This window comes from Varanus komodoensis, unplaced genomic scaffold (assembly GCF_004798865.1).
Source record: "Varanus komodoensis strain SLA01 unplaced genomic scaffold, ASM479886v1 scaffold11, whole genome shotgun sequence".
Classification (NCBI taxonomy): Eukaryota; Metazoa; Chordata; class Lepidosauria; order Squamata; family Varanidae; genus Varanus; species Varanus komodoensis.
In genome coordinates, this window is record NW_025335317.1 from 5,731,757 (window position 1) to 5,754,895 (window position 23,139).

The 23,139-nt window shown below is 46.8% G+C and overlaps 1 protein-coding gene across 1 annotated transcript in view; it reads right to left on the bottom strand.

Annotated features, from left to right (window-relative positions):
- The window catches only part of ZCCHC24 (zinc finger CCHC-type containing 24), a 136,212-nt gene that overhangs the window by 88,991 nt on the left and 24,082 nt on the right, over positions 1–23,139 (bottom strand). The window contains exon 2 of the mRNA XM_044420302.1: positions 13,333–13,533. Within this exon, the coding sequence (XP_044276237.1) occupies positions 13,333–13,533 (201 nt within the window). The remainder of the gene's footprint in view (positions 1–13,332; positions 13,534–23,139) is intronic.

Consider the following 23,139-nt stretch of genomic DNA (forward strand, 5'->3'; position numbering starts at 1 on the left):
TAGCGTCATGTCACAGTCTGGAATAATGATCTTCGACTGGCTTAAGCTAGGCTTATAAGCCACTCTGGCAACCCAAGACTTGTTGCAGGGTTGGTATGTTCTCCATGACTTGCTGTACCATCTAAACCCAGGCGACACAACTCATAGATCCATGTGAAGCAAACTGCTAGATCAGAGTGCCACAAATTGACGAACACTGATGACAGCTGTCTAGAACGTGCCCAGGGGCACTTACTGGTGGCTGTCACTGGCCTCCTGACCATCTCACGCTGCCCCCTCAAGTCCTGCTCACCCTGTGATCATACCAGCAGATAGAGCAGAGAGCAGGATGTTCTGCCAGGTAACAGTATCTGACTCCCCTGGCCACTGTGCTGATTGGATTGGAGGCATATTACCCTGGTTCTCCCTAGAGGAGGCATAGGAGAACCTTCCCCTATGCTTGCCATCTGTGATTGTGGGCCAATCACAGCAGCAGGTGGGGGGGGGGAAGCACATTCTCCTAAGCCTCCCCCAGGAGAGGCTCTGGAAAAGGAGCCCCTACCCTCAAAGCAGAGAGGGCCTTGTTCCCACCACTGCTGGTCCCACTGCTGGGGTTGCCAATCAGCTGCCCTCTGCCAGAATTAGCAACAGGGAGCTTCTGATGGCCATACCCAAGAGCCACTTGGGCACCTTTGGGCAGCTGTCATCCTTAATCAACTCCCCCCAGTGCTCCTGTGCTGTTGGGGGCAGAGGGTGCCCCAGAACCCCCCACTGTGCCTGACCATCTGTTGAATACATCTTGGGCCCTGGGACAAACAAGCCACACTGCATGGTCCTTTTATGCAGAATGGTTTGTTGTGCATGTATGTGGAGATGGTTGCGTACAACTTGTCAAGAGAGGTGAAGGTGACTGAGTCGCACCACTGTTGTCCTACACACACACACACACACACACACACACACACACATTTATTTATTTTTATTTAGGAGATTTATAGGCCGTCCATCACTGTTGTCTCTGGACAGCTTTCATGCACCTAAGAAAGAAATATTTATCAGGAGACCAAACTGGAAATTCACATGGAACGTGGAAGAAGTCTTTTAGTGCAGGTTCCACCATGAAACCATGAGAATTTACAGGTATTGTTAAGATCCAGGTATGTTCTTTAGATTTTATTACTGCAAAGGATTGAAAAAATACATGATGGGAATGGGAATATATAATGAAATTTTGGAAAGAGCTTTCTTAAGAAAGTAGGAAAATACTGAATTTTAAATAAATCCAGAAATTGTATTATTGTCAATATTTGATGGAGAAGAATGGACATAGAAAATTAAGGAATTAACAAATTTATTATCAGCAGCAAAATTAAGTAAAGCAAAGAATTGGGAAGTAAAACATGATTATCAGTTGGGTGATTGGTACAGAGAAGTTTGGAATATAGCTATGAATGATAAATTAACTTGTGATAGTAAAATGAAAAGGGCTGTATAAATAAGAATAAGCTTGGTGATATTTGGATATTTATTGAATATGGGCTGATAAAAGGGAAAGGATTTGAACCTCCAAGAGACTCACTGCAATTTTGAAAGTGGGATGGACCTTCTTGAAAGAGCAAATGATTTCACATGTATCTAATAGTCCCAGTGCTGGGATGCATGGTTTTGTTATTACAGAACGATTTTAATTGTATACTGTTGTTTTAGCTGTACCGCATTTGTTAGCAAAGAAAGGACAGAAGAAAGAGAGAGAGAAAGAGAGAGAAGAGAGAAAGAAAATGCAGATGATTTTTGCTAAATGGTGCTAGGAAGCAAACTTGTTGTGAATTTTGAACTTATGGGTTCAAACCTTATCAGGAAAGGCTTCAGCCACCACCCAGCTCTGGGGACAACTGCAAGATAATAATTAGCCGCAGTTGCCGGCACTTACTGATCCAGCAACTTCTCGTCCTTTACCAAAGTCCCCCAACCATATTCCACTACACCTTGAAGACTGAACTCTGCTTCCTCTGTCTAGGATAAACATGGAAAGAAAGGCTTTGCAAATTCCTCATCAAATAAACAAAGCATATTGCAAATTCGAATCAAACTGCAGACCCTTGCATAACTGGTCATGACTGCAGATCTTTAAAAATGCTCTGCTAGCAGAGTTTTCCCCCTTTACTGTGGGATTCAGAACTTGCTGTTTCATCGGGCATCAGGTTCAAGCTGTGCATCTAGAATGCTATCATTTCATGATGAGGCAGAAGGCTTCCTCTTGACCCAGAGGTGCCCACTTTGAGACATCAGCTGGACTAAGACAGATCTCTGACCTTACAGAACCACTGAAGAGCTTCAAGAGATCCTGTAGAGGAGGGGGAACAGGCTTTTAAAGGCCTCTTTTGAACGACCCAGATAGGATGCTGCGTAATACTTGTCTTATCTACTCAGCCAAACTGAAGGGCTCCCCCCTGCCAGCTTCACCTTAAACTATTTAGAAAGGTGCTTTTGACCTAAAGAACAGGGCATTTGGACCACTCTGCTCAAAGTCCTGCCAATGAGCCCTGCCTCTAGCCAGAGCTGCAAACGCAGAAAATTGCCTCCTCCAGATCGCCAAGGAACACAAGAGGCTGTTTTATACCAAGTCTTTCCAGCGCAGTATTGTTTACATTGACCAAGAGCTGCTCTCCAGGAGTTTAGACAGACCTACCCAACATACTGTCAACTGAACTTTTGCACGGACTCTTCTACAAAGCTGCAGTCCATCCTACCACGAGTATTACAGGTGCAAACAGCTGAGCGTGCCTGGCGGTTGGCCGCACCTGGCACGCAAATGCTCACTCCCATTCAGCGAGGGCATTTCGCAGGTCAAAGCCGAATGCTATACGCAATGAATCCCATCCGCCGGCTCCTTTGGTCAAACCTGAACCAGCGCTCAGTCGGCTTCATCTTGTATGAGGAGGGAGAGAAATTTCTCCCTCTCCATGCCATTCATACTTCTAATAAACCTCTGTCATCCGTTTAGGACAGATTTATTGACCATTGGGCAGTCCTTGAAGCTTAATGGTTCCATGCTGCAGCCAGACTTGGCCCCTTGTGCTGAAATTAAAATTGGGCAACCATTCATGAATCTCGTAGGTTTGTATCTCCTTACATCAAAGCAACTTCCTGCCAGGCAGCAAAAAGCTGCGAGGTCCTTGCATCCAAACACCATTGTTTTTTCCACATTGAATCATCGTGCTCTTGGAGTGGGTGAGAGGATGCTTGGAAGTCGGAGCTGGTTAGGCAGCAGTGTGCAATGCACAGGCGCTGTGAGAGGTCCCGAAAAATTTACGATAATACTTCTGATAGCCAAGGGGAGAACCACCGAAGTGTTGCACCGTATTAAAACAACTAATACGTGCACACAGAGAGCCTAAAACATTGTAAGTGATCCATGCATATCACTCTCCAAAACTTTGCAAGGCAGTCCCAATCCATTCCTATTGAAGCAAACTGGCTGGAAAGACACCATAGAGGAGGTGAGCATTGTCCAATCCACTGCTTGATGGAGACAGAGCACTCAGAACAGCTGATCAGAGGCTGGTAGCTTGCTTTATTTTAGAGATGCACAGCCCTACCGCTGGACCCAGGCGAGGAACCACAAATATACTCACCAGCACTTCTTTGTCCAGGGTGGGATATGTTTATAGCTGCCCCAGAGGGCAGGAGTCCTAAATAGGCCAAGAATTGTGCCTCAGTCCCTCCCTGTCTTGGAATGCAAGCTCAACGCATGCCTTCCTCGGTTTTGGTGGCTACAGCCTTGCCTCTCTGAGAGAAGAGGCTGTTGGTCAACCGCATCTTGAATCTCACTGTGTCGTCGTCGTCGTCGTCTTCTTCATCACCATCACCAGACTTTGCTCTGTTTTTGGACTCTCCCTCTCTGAATCCCTCCTGGCACGCTTGCCTGCTTCCTGCCTGCCTGCCTTTCTCATCCTTCCCTTTGGTGCTTTGCCGCCCACACCCCAGCTCAGCCCTCCAAAGATCTGCGATGCTTATTAATGGGCACATGCATCCATCACAGCACACTGCAGAGAGAGAGAGAGAGAGAGAGAGAGAGAGAGAGAGAGAGAGAGAGAGAGCGCGAGCGAGCGCGAGCGCGAGCGCGCGCGAGCAGTCTCCGGCCATCACAAGCCAAAGGCAGACTGCCTTCTCCAACAGCAGAAGCTCTTCAGCAGAAGTGACCCAGGCAACCCACGTTATCGACTCTTATTTTGAATTGCTTGTGCAGCTCCAGATTATGCGAGTCTGTTGGCAAGCAAGAGCCCTGCTTTACCCATTGCATGGCATGCTTTCCGGTCTGTGCAGACACAGGAATAACTTCCCCAAGGGTGGAAGGAGGAGACGTTAGGGATAGTGGCAGGCATTCCAAGAGGAAAACTGTTGAGGAGGGAAAACAACATGCGTCACTTGAACACGGGGCTGTGGGAGCCATCCATTCTGATAAGCATATCCTCTTCGGGGTTAGGATTAAAGCTGTCCAGGAAAATAGCAAAACATTGGATAAAAATGTTCCTGGCGTGCAGTACTTCAGATTGCAAGTCGATGCTCTCATGACTGAATGCACATCTTTATAAAAGCTCCCCATGCCTAGAAATCTAGCACATCCAGGAAAATGCTAGCTAGGAACTCTCCTCCCTCACACACACATTCTTTTCATGCAGGGATTTTTTTATTTTTATTTTTTTGGGGTGGGGGGGACATGTTCAAGTAGGGAAACTTTGAAGCATGCAAGCTCTCAACTTTCAGGGTGAAATGGTAATGCAAGTACCATTTTCTTTCAAGCTCTTTTCCTGCAGACTAAGAATTGTTCTTGCCTGAGGTGCTACTTTGCCAGCAAATGACATTTAGGAGCTACAAATTCGGGAGGCTAGATGGGTAGCCATGAAAGAGGATATCTCCATAAAGCAGAAAATTCTGTTACTCAGAGAAAAGTAAAATGAGGGAGATGAAAACTATTAGAACATGACTTTTGGTAAAGGTCACAGGGTTGTTTTGCCATTTTTATAGAAAAGGATGACTTCCCCTTTATTTATGCAAACACAAAAAAGGGGAACCGGGACTGAAGACAGGGAAATGGAGAAGGTTTTGGGATCTGTAGTGCCGTCCTTTTGCAATGGACTGACCATTTGCCTCCTTACCAAAGATACTTACAAAGCTAATCCGGAGAAATAATTGAGAAGACAACGTTCCCTGCAAGAAGAGTTAATGGCATTTCCCCCTATTGCTTTAAACGGGAGTTGGATATGCCCCGTGTTGAGGTAACATTTGGAGAATGCGAAGGCAGAGCTCCTTGGTGGCTGGCTGGCTGGCTTTAGCTCTCATATCGCTTACACCAGATGGAAGACGTCAAGAGTCGGCTGCATTCCTTCACCAACACCATCTCTTACCCCCACTGCAAACTCTCCCGGATTTTTACTCACAGTGGCTGCTAATCTTGGTCCACCCAAAAAGTCAAATGCATTATGGATGGCCGTAAAGAAATACACACATGCATGCACGCACATATATACATACGGGGATGTGGGGAGATATGGGAGCTGGAGTCTGGAGGCAAGGATAGTTCAGAAAAAACTTGTAAGAAGTGGCATGAGAGGTGTAGTAGTCAGATCAAAAATGAAGGAAGTCCAACCACTTCCCAGAGTTCCTAGAACTGTGCAGAAGTCCCACTGACATCCAAGGATTCGCTGGAACCGAGATGGGCAAAACAGCTGACTTAAATCAGCTAGTGAAGAGAGCCGGTTTACTCCATGCGCTTTGGTTAGAACTGCACCAAATATTTTCCACCTTTGATTCTAAGGCCCAAACGGATACTCTGGTGAGACAGAAATGTCTTTTGAGACTATCCATTCACTTCCTTCCCAATCCTTTTCAGTGCGTTTGTTTCCCCTGACCAGCTTGCTGGTTGCCATTTTTAATTCCTGCCAACTTCTTCCTTTTTCCAGGATTAATCAAGCAGGTGAGAACTCCCACTCAGCAAATGCATGTCACAAATTCTATGAGGGTAAAAGACAGTCTATTAAATACATATATTTGCTAGGAGTGACCCCCCCCACCAAAAAAAAAGTAGACAAAGGAGATGGTTTGCAGCAATGCCAGGAACACTTGTGGGAAGCAGCTTGGCCAGACCGTACCTGTGCTGTGTTTCCAACTCAAAGGGCCACTTAGGATGTTCATTCCAAAACCAGTTTCAGAGCTTCGGGTACTTAGACTACCCACAACTGTATACAAGCTTTCTAACCCTGGGAATCTTAACAGAACAGGAACTCTGTGGACTGGAACAATCACACACCATCCATTTCCTCTATCCCTTGGGAATTATGTGGTTTAAGAAACCCTGATTTGTTATTGGACTTTACCTCCTCCAGCTTCCTTTGAAACATTTTCAGTGTTATTTACTTGTTGGATTCTAAAGTTTCAACTGTTCTAGGAATCTCTCCTGGTTCCCCTCCTCCTTTTTAAATCTCCAAGAAATATGATGCACCAAATGGGTGGGAGTGCTTATTGAGTTTTTAGGATGGGAGGGGGTGGGTCAGGCATCTGGTTCCCATTAGCAGTCTCATGCATGTGGAATCAGGAATGGGAATGCAGACTGGAGCAGATGAGAGTTGAAACATTTCTTTCAGCACCAGAAAGAAACCTTTGCCTCCCTGGTAGCCCAGGAAATGTTAAGAATCCCCAAGTATCCCGTTTAATTTTCATATACACTTCTCCTTCTGGACTGAAAGTAACCTATGGCTTCACATAAGGTTTTATAAGGAAAACCAGGCCTCTGAAGCTTGTTGTTTAATGCACAAAAAGATGTGGGGGAAAGCACACGGACTGTTGCTGTTTGCGACTGATGCGAAAAACATCACTCACAAAATTATTTCAGTTTTACACCATTCTGACATTCTGGGAATGTCCCCCATGAATCATGGGAATTATAGGCTGATGATGCTACTGCAAAGTCTGTAGCTTCTTATAGTTGGCTTGGGAGACAAAATGAATAGTTTAAGACTAGACATGGCAGCTTTACTATCAGAAAAATGGAAAATCATCATGGTAGAATTCCTACCATGCGGGAATTATTGTATAATATTATAAATTATTATACAATGATAATTTATACCCCACCTCTATTCCTTTTGCAAAGAACCCAAGGTGGCTTCCATAGCTGCCTTTTATCCCCACAACAGGGGGAATAAAAGGGGTAGGTTAGGCTGACAGCCCGTGACTGGCCCAACATCACCCAATGAGCTTTATGGCTGAGTGCGGGCTGCAACCCAGATCTCCAAGGGCCTCAGTTCAGCACCCTTAACCACTACACCACACTGCCTCTAAGTAAAGGCAATTTATTGGAAGTGTTCAAGCACCCAGTGTCCTCAGGCAGCTGCCAGGGTACTACAAGAGCAGGCAACTGCCGCATCCTTCCAAATCAGGCTGCTAGACCTTGTGGCTCCATTCTGATATCCCTCAATGGCACACCACTAGGTGCTCCAGGGCTTTCTGGGAAATGAGAGTCACTGACATCCTCACTGTCAGAGACGCCTGAGGGGACCCTAGATGTGTTGTGGGTTTTTAACCCCACTTTTGCTGTCACAGCACCCCTCAGAGATCTGTGGTGAAGGGCTAAAACTTTTCTGCCAGAAAATTTTCTCCTACCCTGCCTTGCAGAGTGTCCCATTTCAAGGAAGCGCCGGACTCCCCATTTTAATTAATTTTAGGTCTAGACCAACCAAATTAGTTTACCTGTAAACTCAGTGAAGTGGTTTTTCAGACCTGATTCTCCAAGCCTGAGACTCATCACACAAAAGCAAGTTCAGAGAAATCAATAGAGTATCCTCGTCATAAGTATATTTACAATGGATATTGGATGCAACAATGTCAGACAGACAATTCTGAGCACTTTGGCACAGACTCTGGGGAAAGGTAGCACAGCGCTTCTTACTGAGTCTTTACGACCACAAATCTGTATCATGTGTCCCAAGTACTCGAATGACAAGTCTTGCACATGTTATTTCTTAAAGGGGGGAGAAGGAAGAGGAAGAGAAGAAGAAGGAGAAGCAGAAAGAAGTCTTAAGGTGCCTGGAGCAAAGACACAAGACAGGGGCCCCGGGAACAGGTGCTGGGAGAAGCTGAAGGCAAATGGCAAGGAGTTTGCTATTTTGCTGGCCTCTGTCTATTGACAAGGAGTCTACTGGCTCTTACCTTCATCATTAAATCATCTTTGCCTAGACTAATATTGAGAACAGAGGTTTCTGAGGATCCAGTGCCCTGCCGGGCTGCTGCCGGCAAAGCTGGAAGAGAGATGGAGGCACTGCTCTCCTCTCCGTCCTCCTCGGTTCTTCCCTTTGCCAGAACCAGAGGGGATTGGAGATTGGAGCTGGGTATTGGAGCTGGGCTGGCCGTCAGATTTGTCCTATCCCTGCCCACTCCAATACCCTCCTCAGGACCTCTTCGAGGCCCTCCAAGTCCTCTTTGCAACCCAACACACCTGTGTTTCCACGACATATATGAGGGAGAAGAAGAGGGATTCAGGAGCTCCCCTTCGAAGGCTGAGGCTGGGTCTCTGGCCCCAGAAGGAAGATGCCAGCGAATCCTGTGTTCCCTGGAATGCTTGCCAGGATTGCTCAGAGGCTAAGTTCAGACGATGATGGATAAGAACGCTCTTCCTTCATCGCTCCCCTCCTTGGCCTGATGCCAGCTCCGGTATGAAGATCCCTGCAGTGTGTCCAGCGACACTCAGTCAGGGGAACTCTGGCTCAATGCCAGTGAGCAGAGCAGGAAAGGAAGCTGGTCTCCTCAAACTCTCTCAAGCATACATACAACGGTACATCCTCCCTTTTAGCAAAGCATTCATTCGGCCGAGCCACATCATCAGCGGACATGGAAGGTGTGATGGTCACTCTGGGCCGGTTCACACATGCATGTCCTTGATGCTGGGAAAGCAGCACCAAGCACCAAGCCAGTGCAGAATGACCTTCATGGGCAGCGACTGAGTTGCCACCTCCGCAGTGATCTTGTTACACCATACGAATTCCCCCCATCGCATCCGTACTGGATTCTTTCCTTCCAACATCCTCTCTGCCTGCCTTATCCTCTGCTTTCTCTCTTTAACAGCTTTTCTGCTTCCAGGACATCTATCCTGAGGACTGATCCCTGCTCTTTATTATTTGACAGTTCCCTATGGCTTCATACACTGGAAAGAAAACTTGTGAAGACCAGTAAAAGAAGGGGACCCATGCAGAGTCCAACAGAGTCTCTGTTGCTTTAACATCTCCCTACCTATAAATCCTCCTTCTCCATTTAGAGAGTCCTTTGGATTAATCCACGCAGAATATAAACTAACTAAATAAATAAATGTTATTTATTGGATTATTGTAATGTGCTCTTCATGGGGCTGCCCTTGAAAATGGTCCAGATACTTCAAGTGGTCCAAAATAGAGCTGCCAGTTTGCTGACGAGGACTGGTCGTTATTCTCATATAATGCCGGTCCTCTATCAGCTTCACTGGCTTCCGACTGAAGTCTGGGCCCAATTTAAGGTGCTGGTGTTAACCTATAAAGCCCTGAATGGCTTGGGACCAGGATACCTGAAGGAACGTTTCCTTCCCTATAAGCCCTTACACCCCTTAAGACCTGCAGAGAGGCTCTGCTCTGGGAACCCTCTCTAAAAGAGATAAAAAGGACATCAAGGCAGAGTAGGGCTTTCCCAGACTCTGGAATGTGCTCCCCAGAGAGGTTTGTCTGGCACCAACTTTATATTCTTTTCGGCACCAGGTGAAAACCTTTTTATTTGCCTGCCATTTTAAGTACTAGGATTTTTAACCGGTTTTTAATTATCCACAATCACATTTTGTTTCTGTTTTTGTTTTGATTTTGGTTTTTGATTTTGGCTTTGTTCTCATTGATAATATGTTTATGTTGGTACATGTACATTTTTAATTATTGTTAATTGTTGTTTTGACTATGGATTGATTTTTTTTGTTTTTGTAAGCCATCCTGAGACACTTTGTGTATAGGACAGGATATAAATATTTTACATAGATAGATAGATAGCTAGATAGATAGATAGATAGATAGATAGATAGATAGATAGATAGTCAGTCCAGTGAATGCAAATTAAAAAGAACTACAGCATCTTTGAAAAAGCAAATAAATAAATAACCTCCACATTCTCCTTCAACCCTTCTTATTGAACCAGAATCCCATCCTCCCTGACTTTAGGGTGAAGCAGTAACAGCATGAGAACAGAGTTTAAGCAACGGATTCCAGAGAGAGTGCTATTTTCAAGTGTGAAAATGCCAATATCAAAACAGAAAACGACAGCAGAAAATACAGTTAATGGTTAATGGTGGTTAGATGCTATTCAAACACAAATACACACAAATATACACAGACATCTGCCTCTGGATACTTCATATGGACGAATGTTTCTGACTAATATTCCTCCAGCCAGGATACAAGAAACCTGCATCTTTGATATTCCTAACCTTCTGCAACTGTACTCAAGACGGGTTTCATTTTAGAAAGCCAGGAAATTAAGCCATGAGGCTCTAATGTGTGATACTGATGCTTTGCCCATCCATCATTGTGAAGCTTCGTATACATTCTTTTTCCTTCAGGCAACTTGGGAGTCATGGGACTTGCCTCATTTGGCAGTACACACCAAACCATGTTGGAAGCATACTTGCAGGCAAGAAAGGAACCGGGTGCCTAGAGCGGTCATGGGCTCTCCCACACCAGAGACGTTCAAGTTGAAACTGGACAGTAACCTGGGTGGGATGGTGTGAGCTGGTGACCTACAGCAGAGGGGGTTGGGCCCACTGGCCTTCTGACCCCTTCCAACTCTACCGTTCTGTGATAGATACGGGCCCAAGCATTATTGGTGTCCTTCCCCAGAGAAATCCCATGGAGTGATCTGTTCCATAGTTAATTCATAGCTTGCCCTTTGACTCACTCGGTGCCCAAAAGCAGTTCTCCCCCAACAAAAATATAAATAAAAATCAGTCAGAGAGCAACAACTGCAAACCTAAACCACATTACAACAATTGGGGTCAACCACTGAATGAGAACAAGAACAAAGTGATGACAGCAGCAGAAAGACCTCGGTCGCAGCTTCTTAATGCGGGGGCGATATGTAGAAGCGCTGCCCTGCCTTTAGACCTCTGCAGGAAGTAGAAAGGTTTTGGGTGCAATCCTATGTATGTTTTTCCCATTTAAACATGAATTTGAGTGTGCATATGACCAGATGCAAAGTCCCATAACAATTCTAACATGAAATCTGAAATGAAAAGCGCTGCGTTAACTCCTAGTACAGAAGGGGAAAACAACAGACATCCACTCATGGCCTGCGACTTGGCTCTTCCTTCCCGTCCCTCTGCTTTCCCCGATCTGCTCCAGAGGGTCTCTCCCCCTCTGGAATGGATTTTGAGAGTGCATGGGAGGGCTGCAAAGGCCGCAGAAATCCCCCTGTCCCATCATCCAGCAGATGGAAGCCATTCCACTGGTGGGAGCAGCTACCTGGATGCAGTCCAAGCATTGCATTGTCATAGTTAGTGTAAGGAAAGGAATGCTGCACTCATCTAGCAGACTGGATTTTCGATGATGTCATTTCTCTGCTGGTGGGGGCAATTATCCCCATCACGTGTGTGGTTCAATGCTCTGACTTCCTCCTCGCTGGGGAGAAAAACGAGTGGGGGCTGGATGCACCCAAACTCTTGCACAAGTTCACCAAAGGTGCATCTGGAGGTTTTGCACATCTGTATTTTGATTGCCCCCTCTCCCTAAATTAGAAATTTTAAAAATGTCATGCTAAGACAAGCCCAAGGTAGTGGCCCATTTAACACAGCAAAAGGCCCAGTAATGACTGCAGATGTGCTACATTCTTCCGTCTTCAGAACTCCTGGATTTTCTACATGTGCCAGGATGCACAGCATGTTTGGTGAGAGCGTTCAGTGTGAGTGTCTTTGCGAGTAAATTTGTGCCCACACCTCTTCTGAGGATGTGACCATTTTCTTCCTGACCTAGCATGTTCCAATGCCGGTCTCATTTTTTTCAGACAAGCCTGCCTGACGCTTAAGTCGGGCTGCTGCTGGATGGCTGTGCACAAGGCGTGACCAGGTCCGCTCCTGAAAGAATCGTTCAAACATCTTCACTGAGGAGGTACAGTTTTCACAGGGGGAGCACACTCTTGCCCTGAACTTGCACTCAAGCAGAAAGAGGAATGGCCTCAGAGGTAGGCAGCTTCGGCATGCCACCACAGGCCTCTCACCCACAATCTGCCAAGTCCCAAGCTAGAGTTCGGTCTTCTCCTTCATGAGCTCCTCATTCAGCCTCTGCAGCTATGCAGCTGTTCCATGCATGATCGCCCACTCTCAAGGGTTGAGGATCTGCTATTGCTGAGCCGTAGGTTGTTGCTGAATCGTGGACAATTGTGTTGTCCACCCCAGCAAGATATTAAACCACGGTGAACAATCCAGAATTCACAACCCAATAGCTGTGGGTTCTCGTCATGATTTGTTCATAGTTAGCGAGCTTAGGTTCAGACAACACAACAACCCATATTTCAACAGCAATCGGTTCAACAATAACCCATGGTCAGCCCTCGAGGGTTGGTCCTCAGGTTGTCTGAACACAGGAGTACTCAAGCTAAGTACGCCAAGGGCTTCGAAGCAGCAGCCCTTCTCTTGAGGCCTTTCTATGCTCAGCTGCTACAGATTCTTTAACTGAAGCTGCAACGGATAGACTTTAGGCACGCAAAGCATGCGGTTTACCACTGGCTGTGGGTAAATAGGGCTCCTAGCTAGGGAAGCCAATCTCCATCTATTCTTCACAGGCCTAATCCAGTCACTGCAGAAGAAATGAAAAAGAATGGCATCCCACTCTCTGAAAAATGACACTTTAGGCTAAGCGTGGATTCCCAAGGATGCTGCCACGTTTGCTTCCTTGCGGTGTCCTGCTTAGAATGTCCATGTTCTGGTTGCTTTTTTTAAAGAAGTGACCTCTGCAGTAACCACTGATGAAAGACCGTGGCCATACGATTCGGAAACAGCATGGAAATGTCTCTCATGTGAACTTCAACATGAGAAAAATCATGAGGTGGCAGCCTTAAATGTTTTCAGAGATCTCTCCCTTGGGATTCTCTTTTAGAGGGAAGGATAAGTGGAATATCAACATCTTCTCTGCACCAGCACTGAACCCATAAGTCGCTAAAGCTGCAAAATGTGTCAAGACCAAATTATTCCGGAAAACCACACAAGTTCCTTCTCTTCCATGAGGAAAGCAGTAACCAACCTCTTTCTTAGCAGACCATATACCAAACATGTCATGGCGAGACTTTGATTGTCCTTACCTGTGGGCAGTCCTTGATGTAGTGTCCCTTGTTGAAGCAAAGATGGCACAGGTAGTTGGGCGGTGGTCTCTTGCTGGGCTTCCTAGCTTCTGATGAGAGGGAGATGTCAGAGAAATGTTCGGTGAGGGAGCTCAGACCATCTGCTATGTTATTGAGGGAGCCATAGGGAGACGCACTCTTGTACAGGCTGGTGCTCAGCGCCTGCCAGACAGAGAAGACAGAATGCGGGACTTAACTCTCCTAATTCGAGTGAGAACGTAAGCAAGACTCCTATCTGACATTACAGCCATTTTATTCATACAACCAGGTCCTGCAAAGAAAAACAAGGCTAACATTGCTTTAAAGCTGAATCGGTCCACACTTTCCTTCTTGCAGTTGGTTATGTCTGACTCGACACCAAATGTGTTGACAGGAAACCAAACCTGCAGCCCAGATCTTACTTAGAGGTATCAGTGGGATTTAATGAGCCGAACAACAAACAAGGCTGTAGCCCCAATCAAGAAAAAGTAACCCAAATCTTTCTGGTTCTGCAGGTCGATTTCTCCCTTGTCTGCAGCAAATAAACAATACTGAACGCTCCTTCACAGCCTCTTCCTGGTAAACAGAATTATTAATGGGTCTATTTTTAAAACACACAGCACAGCACAGGACAACATGATACACTTTCCCCTAGATAGCCATTTCTTGAGGGCAGACAAAGGGTTATCAATATTTTCAGGATTACACAGTCCGATACCTAGTAGATGTATCCCTTTCTATTCCGCTTAAAGATCGCTTAATGTACAAGAAGGTTTGCCATTGAAAGGCCTGTGGAATTCACAAAATACAGCTTTTTCTTCATGTGTTCATGTGTTAATAGGAAATGCTTTACCTGTTGCATTTCTGCCTGTCATGCAGAAATCTCCTCTGAAGCATTATGGAAGAAGTCAGTGAAACATTTTTGGGGGCTCCAATTCTAGCATCACCACCCCTTCCATACTATGGAAATGACAGATTGCACAAGGAGCATTCTAATCCATGTATTGATAGAAAATAAAGTCCTATAGCTCCCAGCATGCCCCAGTCCCACATGGCTAGGGCATGCTGGGAGTTTAAGGATGTTTTTCTGTCTAAACAACATAGGATTGCACTCTAAAATGGACTATTTATGCTAACCATCCCCCACAGGGTCCTCAGTCTGGAAAAACCAATGTGTTGGGTCATCTGCTCAATTTTAAAAGGCCGCTACAGTAATTTCCTTGTTGTTTTCTTGACAGATGGAGGCATCTTATGACTATGTTTAAGAACATTTGTTTCTGAGAACCCTTGCCAGCAAGACTTGGGATAAAACACAGTCAGCTTAGTGCAAGACTAAGAACATTGAAAAATAGTTCATTCAGAAGAGACTCAAAGCCACGAAGGGGTTATTTTCCAATGCTTAGCTTCCCACAATCATTGGAAATTCAATGGAAATTCAAAGAATCAGCCCCCGTTCCCCACATAAGAGAATGCTCTTGGAATCCATGCTTACTCAAAATGGACAATTTTAAAACCTGGAAAACAGAAAGCACAAACAAAATCCAAAAGTAATTGTTCATTTGTGACTGGTTAAGGAGACCTTAACACAGTGTTCTGAGTTTTATAGTCAAGTGGTAACAAGGAGAACTTAGATCTACATCTGTCTTGGATTTTTCTATGGGAAACCTGCTGTGATTTAACTGTTCCATGGTGAATAATTTCTTGCTGTACTTTACTTCCTTGGGATGCCTTCTCACTTCAGTATGAAGGTCAAACCTAGCCAAAGCCAGGGGGGTTGTCATTCTGCTTCCAACCAGCAGTAAACCCCATAACCACTTGGATGGATTAATTTTCCTGATAACAGCAGTGAGTTTTTGTTCTTTCAAATGTTCTATAGTGGCAATGTGGATGTTAGCAAATGGGTCAGCCATCTTTATCAGCTTTTTAAAGAAAAGTCTAGTCTGTGACATAAAGCACTGTGGAGACCATAAGGGTGAGATCTTCTGTGGACCAAGGTGGTTTGGAAATTTGCTCCCTGGTGATCTAAAGAAGAATTCTGTCAACACTTCAGCATCCATAAAGTATGTCATATATGAACAGAAAGATATGAAGCAACTCTGCTTCCCTCTCTCCCTCCCCCTTCCCTGTCGGTATCTTCTCATTCATCCCATCCTATCTCCTGGGCAAATTTCCCATCTGTCAGTAGAGACACCATCCCTGCTTGCCATTTCAGAATCAGAGGTCTCCAACTGCATCCCCAGGCTAGACTTCCCTTACACATCAGTTACACCAAGGACTAGGTGGGTACGGACTAGGTGGGTACAGACTAGGTCAGCTTTTAGATGTGAAGGTTGTCAACCAACTGGCACTTTACTGCTCTGACCACGGGAATGGTGTCCTGTTGGGAAACCAGCACTGAAGCTGAGAAATCCAGTGAATTCCTGATTCTCCAAGGATCCACCCACGATCTGCCACTTTTGCAAGGTTCCACCCACAAGCCTACAAGTTCTACCCTGGCCACACCCCAAGCCCATAACGGTCTGACCTGGCTTTCCCCACCACAGTCAAGATTTCATCCCAGCTTCCCCCCACCCCCAGTACAACTAATCAGGCTATGCTGTGAGGCTCCCTGCCTTGCTGGTTCTTTCTCCACTCAAAAGAGGCCAGAATTTGTTGGGGGAATCCATAAGGTAGCAACCCTATTAAGGGCCTGGTTTGCAACTCTGGAGAACTTCCTTCCTCACCTGAAGCAAGAAGGGTCTCCAGGTGACTCAGCAACTCAAGAGTCTCTTCCCAGCTCAGCATTTGTGAGAGTTTCTTTCCCCCAGGATGTGGTCCTACACAAGTGTGATGGGGATTAAGTTTTCTGGGAATGCCATGCCTGGGCACAAACAGCATAATCTCCTCCTCCTCCTCCTCCTCTGTTTCATTTCTCTACCGCTCACAGTTGAAGTTCTCTGGTACTTCACAACAAGCCACCTCCTCTTGCTTTGTCTTGCTTACCTTTGGGGGATGCTCAGAAAGTGTTTTTCATTTTTTCACTTGCAAATTGTATTGCTGTTCCTGTTTGACAAATGAACACAATATACAAAAATGGCCAAAAGCCCATGGTGGCAAACCCCGTGGCCTCCTTCCCTGAGGGCACAGCAGACCCTAACCCGTCCCTGACCTCTCAATGAGGAACTTGCAATACAGGTCTGGAAGGAAAACCCACTTAAAAATAGCTGTAAGAAGAGAGACTAAATGAGTTCCTGAAATGAATCTGAGTTAAATTAATCCCAGCGAACTTCAGCAGGCTCCTGCACAGCTGAGATAATAAGGGCTAGTCACAAAGAAGCAGTTGCATAGAAGAGGTGAGAGAAATGTTGGTAACTGATTGGGCCCTGGTTCTTAACAGGGCTGCGTTCAGGTTGCTTGGCATCCTTGTGAAATACTTCCATTTTTATCATTACATTTATGTCCATCTTTACTTCCTCCAAGAAGCCCAAGGCAGTTGACATAATCCTTCCCCTTCTCTTCCCCATTTTGCCCTCGAAAAACCCTGAGGTGGGTTAGACTGACGGTCAGTGACTAGTGCTCAGTTTAAGAGAGGCACTGACTGGGTTCAGACATTGCAGTAACCCACACTCCAGGGATGCATGTGGGTTGAGTGTGGGTTATCCTGTTGTGGATTACGTGGATTATCATGTTGTCACAAGATAAACTGAGCCAAGATAACAAACATGGTGAACTAACCCTCTGTTCACAACCCAACAGCAGATCGTGGGTTGTTCGCTGTTAACAAGCCACATGCAATTGAGTTCACACAACACAGCAAGCCATATTTCAACAGCAACAACCCACACACAACCACTGTTGAGTCTGGTTAGCATGTTATTTGAACCTAGTCAGTGACTACCCTAAAGTCATTCAGTAAGCTTGATGGGCCAGTGTAGACTAGACCCCAGGTCTGAGTTTCATTAAACTACACATGAAATGTGTGCTCACGGACATGAACCCACTCTCTTTATTTCCATATCTGGTTTCATCCACTTAGCAGATGCTGGGGTCTTCAGATGGTTCCCACTCCCACTAAAGGCTCCCACGAACCCTCCAGCCTTTGTGTTCCTCCAGCCTTCCTTGCGAGCTTCAGTGCAGGACAGGAGAAACGCTTGTCATCGTTAGGCATCGGATGAGTGTGCAGGGCCTGGAAATGCAGTGCATGCACATGGGAATGGACAAGGACACACAAACACACACACACTGCCCCTTTGATTGCAACAGTTTATCCTGGCCCCGTATTGGTGATGGACAGCTATTCAGTTGCACAAGAGAAAGCGGAAGGAAGTCCTTTGGCCAGGCACTCGGGGCATGAGCCCTTCCGGGGATTGTTGGGTGTGTTGCTGCAATAACTCCATCAGCTCCAATGAACGTAGCCAGTGGTGGTGGATCATGGGAGTTGTCTGCCACACGCTGCTGGACTGCCACACATTCCCCATCCCTGATTCAGAGGACACCTCTGAGGGCAAAGTTTACATGTGCCCCAAAGCCCCGTGATGTGGGGCAGATAACTTTCCAGTGCTTTAATGTTTTGAGGAAACATATGACATGATATGTTCACCAGTCACAAAGAACAAACGCCAACTGCAAATACAGTATGCATTTATTCATTAGATTTATATTCCACTTTTTTCTTTAAAAAGAACTCAAAGCAGCTTGCATCATTCTCCTTTAGCTGCTCTCAGTCTTACCCCTGCAACCACAACCCTGTGAGGTAGGCTGGGCTGAGAGTCTATGACTGGCCCAGAGTCACCCAGTTGGCTCCATGGCTGAGCTGGGACTCGAACCCAGACCTCCTGAGTCCCAGTCCCGTGCTCTTAACCACTGCACCACACTGGCTCCTTCAGAGTTGCATCCATGCTTCCTCAGGCATGACCCTAGCAAGTATATGAAAGGATATGTTTCTGCCACTGAAATACATAAATGTTTCAGAATCTACTCAAACTAAGAAGCAGGGACTGAGAAGCTAAAGAAATGCACATACTGTAACATTCAAATCACATCAAATATTTTGGGTCAAAAGCTTGTGCAAAATAGGGACAAAAATGAGCATAAGGGGTTTTTAATAGCTTTGTTGCTTGATAACAAGGAAAGGGCAGTTTTTGTGTAGTGGTTAGAGTGTTGGACTGGCTTCTGAAAAACTGGATTCTTGTACCCTCCACAAGCCATGAAGCTCAATGGGGGGCATTAGGACAGGCACTGACTGTCAGCCTAGCCTGCCTCACAGGGTTGTTGTGAGGATATAGTGGGGAGGAAAAGAATCAGGAAAGCTGCCTTGGATTCTTTGTGAGAGAAAGATGATATATAAATGTAATAAATGAATACACAAATAAATGGATGTATTACACAGACAGAGGTAAAACAAACATGCTAAATTAGGACAACTCTCTTAAGGGCAACTAGTGGCCTTCCAGATGTTTTGGTCTGTGGCTCCCAGTCAACAGGAGCTTTAGGCCAAAACCTCTGGAAGATGCTCTAGTTCACTGGACCCTCTTCCAGTGTATCTGAAAAGAGTTCTGATGTGAATGAAGCACGACAAAGTAACTTCATTTGCATCGTCAGTGTTCCTGATACAAAGTGTACAATTTCCCATGCAAATAGCTCTAGTCAATTAGCGAAGTTTCCACTGGAAATTTTTCTGGAATATGTGAGAAACCCTGCTAGATACTGCACTGTTTAATGGTAAGACTCAGGGCAAGGTGAAATAGAGGTAAAGTGATACTTCTTATGCAATTCCTAAGGAAAGTAGGAAGTACTTCCAGGTGGCGGGCTTGGTCAGACGCTGGCCTAGCACAAGCGGAAGGACACCACGTGCCCTTTGGGGCTCCACCAAGGGAATCAAAGCCAAGTCAAGCAAGTTCACGTCCAGCTCCTGTCTGGGCAACGTCACGCAGAGCAAGGTGTGGGTCTGGATAAGGTGAAGAGGAGCCAAAGGGAGGTCAAGTTCCACAAGACAAGGTCAGGCACAGCGGGCAGCACCTTGGAGAGCTCTGTGCTAAAGGCAGGCTAAAGCATCCCCCTTCCAAGCGCTGCCCAAGTCCAGGTGTTGGGAAGCCCCCTGGGGAAGGGTGTTTGATGGGCCGCCCTCCACAGCAAATGGCAGCATGTGCCCCAGCTGCTGCCGCTCCTCATTCCCTTCCACTTGGCAGCTGCAGCTTGCTTGCATGGGAGGCAGAGAGCTTGCGGGAAAGCAGACCGGAATCTGCTGGTCCCCTTTGCGCCCCGACAGCCGTCTGGGCCACGCTGCCGTGGTAAGGAGCGCCCTTGCTTTGTGCCCCCACGGACACCAAAGGGCCAGCCACGCCTGCCATTGGCTTGAGCTCTGCTGGAGCCCTCCAAATATCAGGGACTACATCTCCCAGCATTCCCAGCTCCTGCCATGCCAGTTGGGTGGATGGGAACCAGTGTCCAAACTGTGGGAAGAGCAGAACGATGGGGAAGGTCAAGGGTCAGACAGAGAGACTGATCGCGCCAGTAGGAAGTAGACCCAGAAGGACCCTCGAATTGAGCTGTAGTCCCCTCGGGGCAGAGCTTCTTCAGCTAAGGGGGCCAGCTCAGGCTGCATATGTTATGTCAGTAGTTATGACAGCAACAGGCCTGGAGATTCTAGCTTTGCTGGACTTCTGAGGAAAAGTGTCCAGAATCTGAGCACGACAGCAGGATCTCTTCAGGTTGGGTGGCACCGGGTGGCACCAGCAGATTCCATGGGCAATTCTCTTTTCCATGCCAATCACTCCTCCAGATCCCTGTCCTTTCCTGCAAATTCCCAAAACACACGCCATTATCTCCCTCTTTTCTCCCTCTCCCTCTCTCTCTCTCTCTCTCTGTTTCTCAACAATCTTTTTTTTTTCCTGCAGATGGTGGCAGAACCATCCAGAAGGAGAAGGCAGACAGACAGACACACATATGGCAATCAGTGAATAAAGGACATGGGGCCAAGAGAGAAAGAGAGAGGTGCAGGCAACTAAAATGCCTCCAAAACAAGGAAATGCAAAACTCCTGCCTGACTACTTTAGGTCTGAGCTTATTTGATGGATAAAAATGGTTCAGCAAGTGACTGCAAACAGCAACGTGTGAGGAATCTGGTTTGGGGGTGGAATCCATCAAACTTCCTCAGCTTGGCCTGCCAAACCCCAAGCTGCTTTCTCTCTGCCCCGAGTCTGCCTTACGCTGAGCGTTCCCATGGGCTGCTGGCAGGAAGCGCGTCCAAGCAAGGCCACGTCGCCCGCCACCTGCACAGCCGCCGTGGTGCAAGCCAAGTTCTGCTTCTGCACATGTGACCTGCAGGCTTGGTGGACTTTGTGTGAAGAATTGTGCACTTTGTACAAAGAAGGGAGGCGCTCGCCTCCCTGACCTTGGTCTGGATCTCAGCTTGGTTTGCTTCCTGGACAGGACTGAGGACAGGAAAGAGCGCCAGCCAGCTTGATTCCCTCCGGAGCTTTGCATCCCAAGCCACGAGCATTTCAAGCAGCTTTCATTCTGGGCACCACTGCATCCAAACGGCCAACATCTCTGGGCAACAGTCCTTTATAATACCGCACCAGACAAAGCAGGAGTGATGCTAATCTGAAATTCTTCATCACAGCCGAGGGCCTGCCCACTGCATATACTTTGGTCCCTTCCCTTGCCTGCCTCCCCTTCAAAACAGCCAACAATACTCAGAGCACGATCCTATGCATGTTTGACAGAAAAAATCCCCCATAACTCCCAACATCCCTCAGCCATCATGGCTACATCCTCACCCTAATTTGGACTAGTTCCTATAGGCCGCAGAAAAAAATGATTAAATTATTCCTGGACTGTACCATATCAGGGCACAAGTAGAGGGATAAAGGTCTGGAATGCTCCACCTTCTTGAAAATACCCATACACAGAAGGACATTAGCACATCCAAGAGGATTGTTCAGGCTAACACGCTTAACAGACTCTTTAACAGGACTCTTCTCTGCAATTCCATTGCGATGGCATCCCTTTCTGCCCTCCCACAGCATGAAGTCATTCAAGCAAAACAAACACACGACCCATTTACTACTTGATTTTGCTGTGCCTAGGTAGACTTTAAGTTACAGCATCTTTTCTTTTAACATGCAGGTTTCAAAAACATGCAAATAGCATCGGTTGGGGGGCTATGATAACACACAGCATTGCAGTAGGCAGTCGAGAGAAGTTTACCCTCTTTCTCCCCTGCTTAGGTCCCGAGTTAAATCATCCTGTGGACCTGTGAGCTGCACTGGGAGAATGTATTCCAGCTGCAGCTGAATCCAGCTTGCCCCACAATCCTTCTCTCTCCACAACGCCGTCTGCCATCCCTGCCAATTTTCCTGCTGCCCTCTAAATGAACTGCCCCTGAGCCCCTCCTGCTGCTTGTCTGATTTCACCTGCTTCCTTTCCAAGAGATGCTCCCCTGGATTTTGGCTCCTGCCTGTGCACTGAAAGAGAAAAGCACGGGAAGCACATCTTCCTGCTGCTCAGCCGTCCTGGTTAGACAAGAGAAAAGAAAAAGGCTGGTCTAACTACGCTCTCAACCCGTCCACAGAAGAGCTGGGAACAGTCACTTTTTATTCCGAAACTCTCATGGGACTGGAGGGACTTACTCGTAAGGAAACGTTTTCGGGCCTACCCCCTCGTGTGCTCATCGCTTGTCTCCTGTGATTCAGGCCAGTTGCCCTGGTGAACATTCTTGGTGGATGCACATCACTGAGGGGAATTAGTCCCGGCGAACGGCTGCCAAGCAGACAAGGAAGCGCTCTAAATGTCCAACCACTGGCCGAGTCCCCCAGGCGACTTCCCCCGCCTCCCGAAGCTGCTTCCATTCGCACCCCCTCACTCGCGCATGTCCCTGTTTGCACACATGTGTAAAACAGAACGCATTTCATCCCAGTATTACATTTCATGCGCAGGCTCAAGCTAAGCAGGACTGCAAGCAAACTGTCCTGTGTGTCTTCGCCTTCTTCTTTTAAAGAAACCACTTCAGGAACCCCGATTCAGGCTTGGCATGGAGGAGTGGGGAGTAAGTGAGGTGCAAGCATCTTCCCCACATTTTCCCAGTGAAAATCTCCAAACTGCTAACAAATTGCTTGTTGGACAGAGTGGAAATACTCAAGCACAGATCCCTGTGCTGCGATAAAGCTGGCTGGGAGCAGGGACGGAGCAGGCAGAAGCTTCCTAGCCCACTGGATATTTAGAGTCTGATTCTGGAGCTTATTTGCTAATCATTTCATTTGCAACGTAACACCAATGGCAACCACAAAAGTTAACTTTGTGCAGAAGCGTGTAGAAGCAGTGGGTAAGGAGAGGGGGCATCTCCAGCCTTGTCTCTCTCAGTTGCCACCTGCATCACAAGAAGAGGGGTATGTTCGCTGATGAATGAGAACCCTGGAAAATCAGAGTTCCTCACACGTTGCTTCTGCACATGTGAAGCCTGCCTGGCTGGGATGTGGCAGTGGCCTGCTGATGCTCTCCCCTCTCTCCTAAGCCCTTGCACATGAATTGCTGCCTGTGAACCACATTTACATTTTTGAGCTAACCATGGTTAGCTCAAACCACTTTCCAAGCCCAGTTCTAGCCAGGATCGCAAAAGTGAAAGCTGAATGGATTCATGTTACCACAAGATCTGAGTTTATCCTGCAAGCAACCTCAGCTCCAAAGAGGAAAGCGGGTGGACACGGTGTGCAAGATGAAAGGCAGGTGGAAAGGACTCGTGTCCATGCAGGGCTCCCGGCTCTCCAGCGTTGTGAGCAGGGCCAGCCCCAGTCTGACACCTGCACTCCC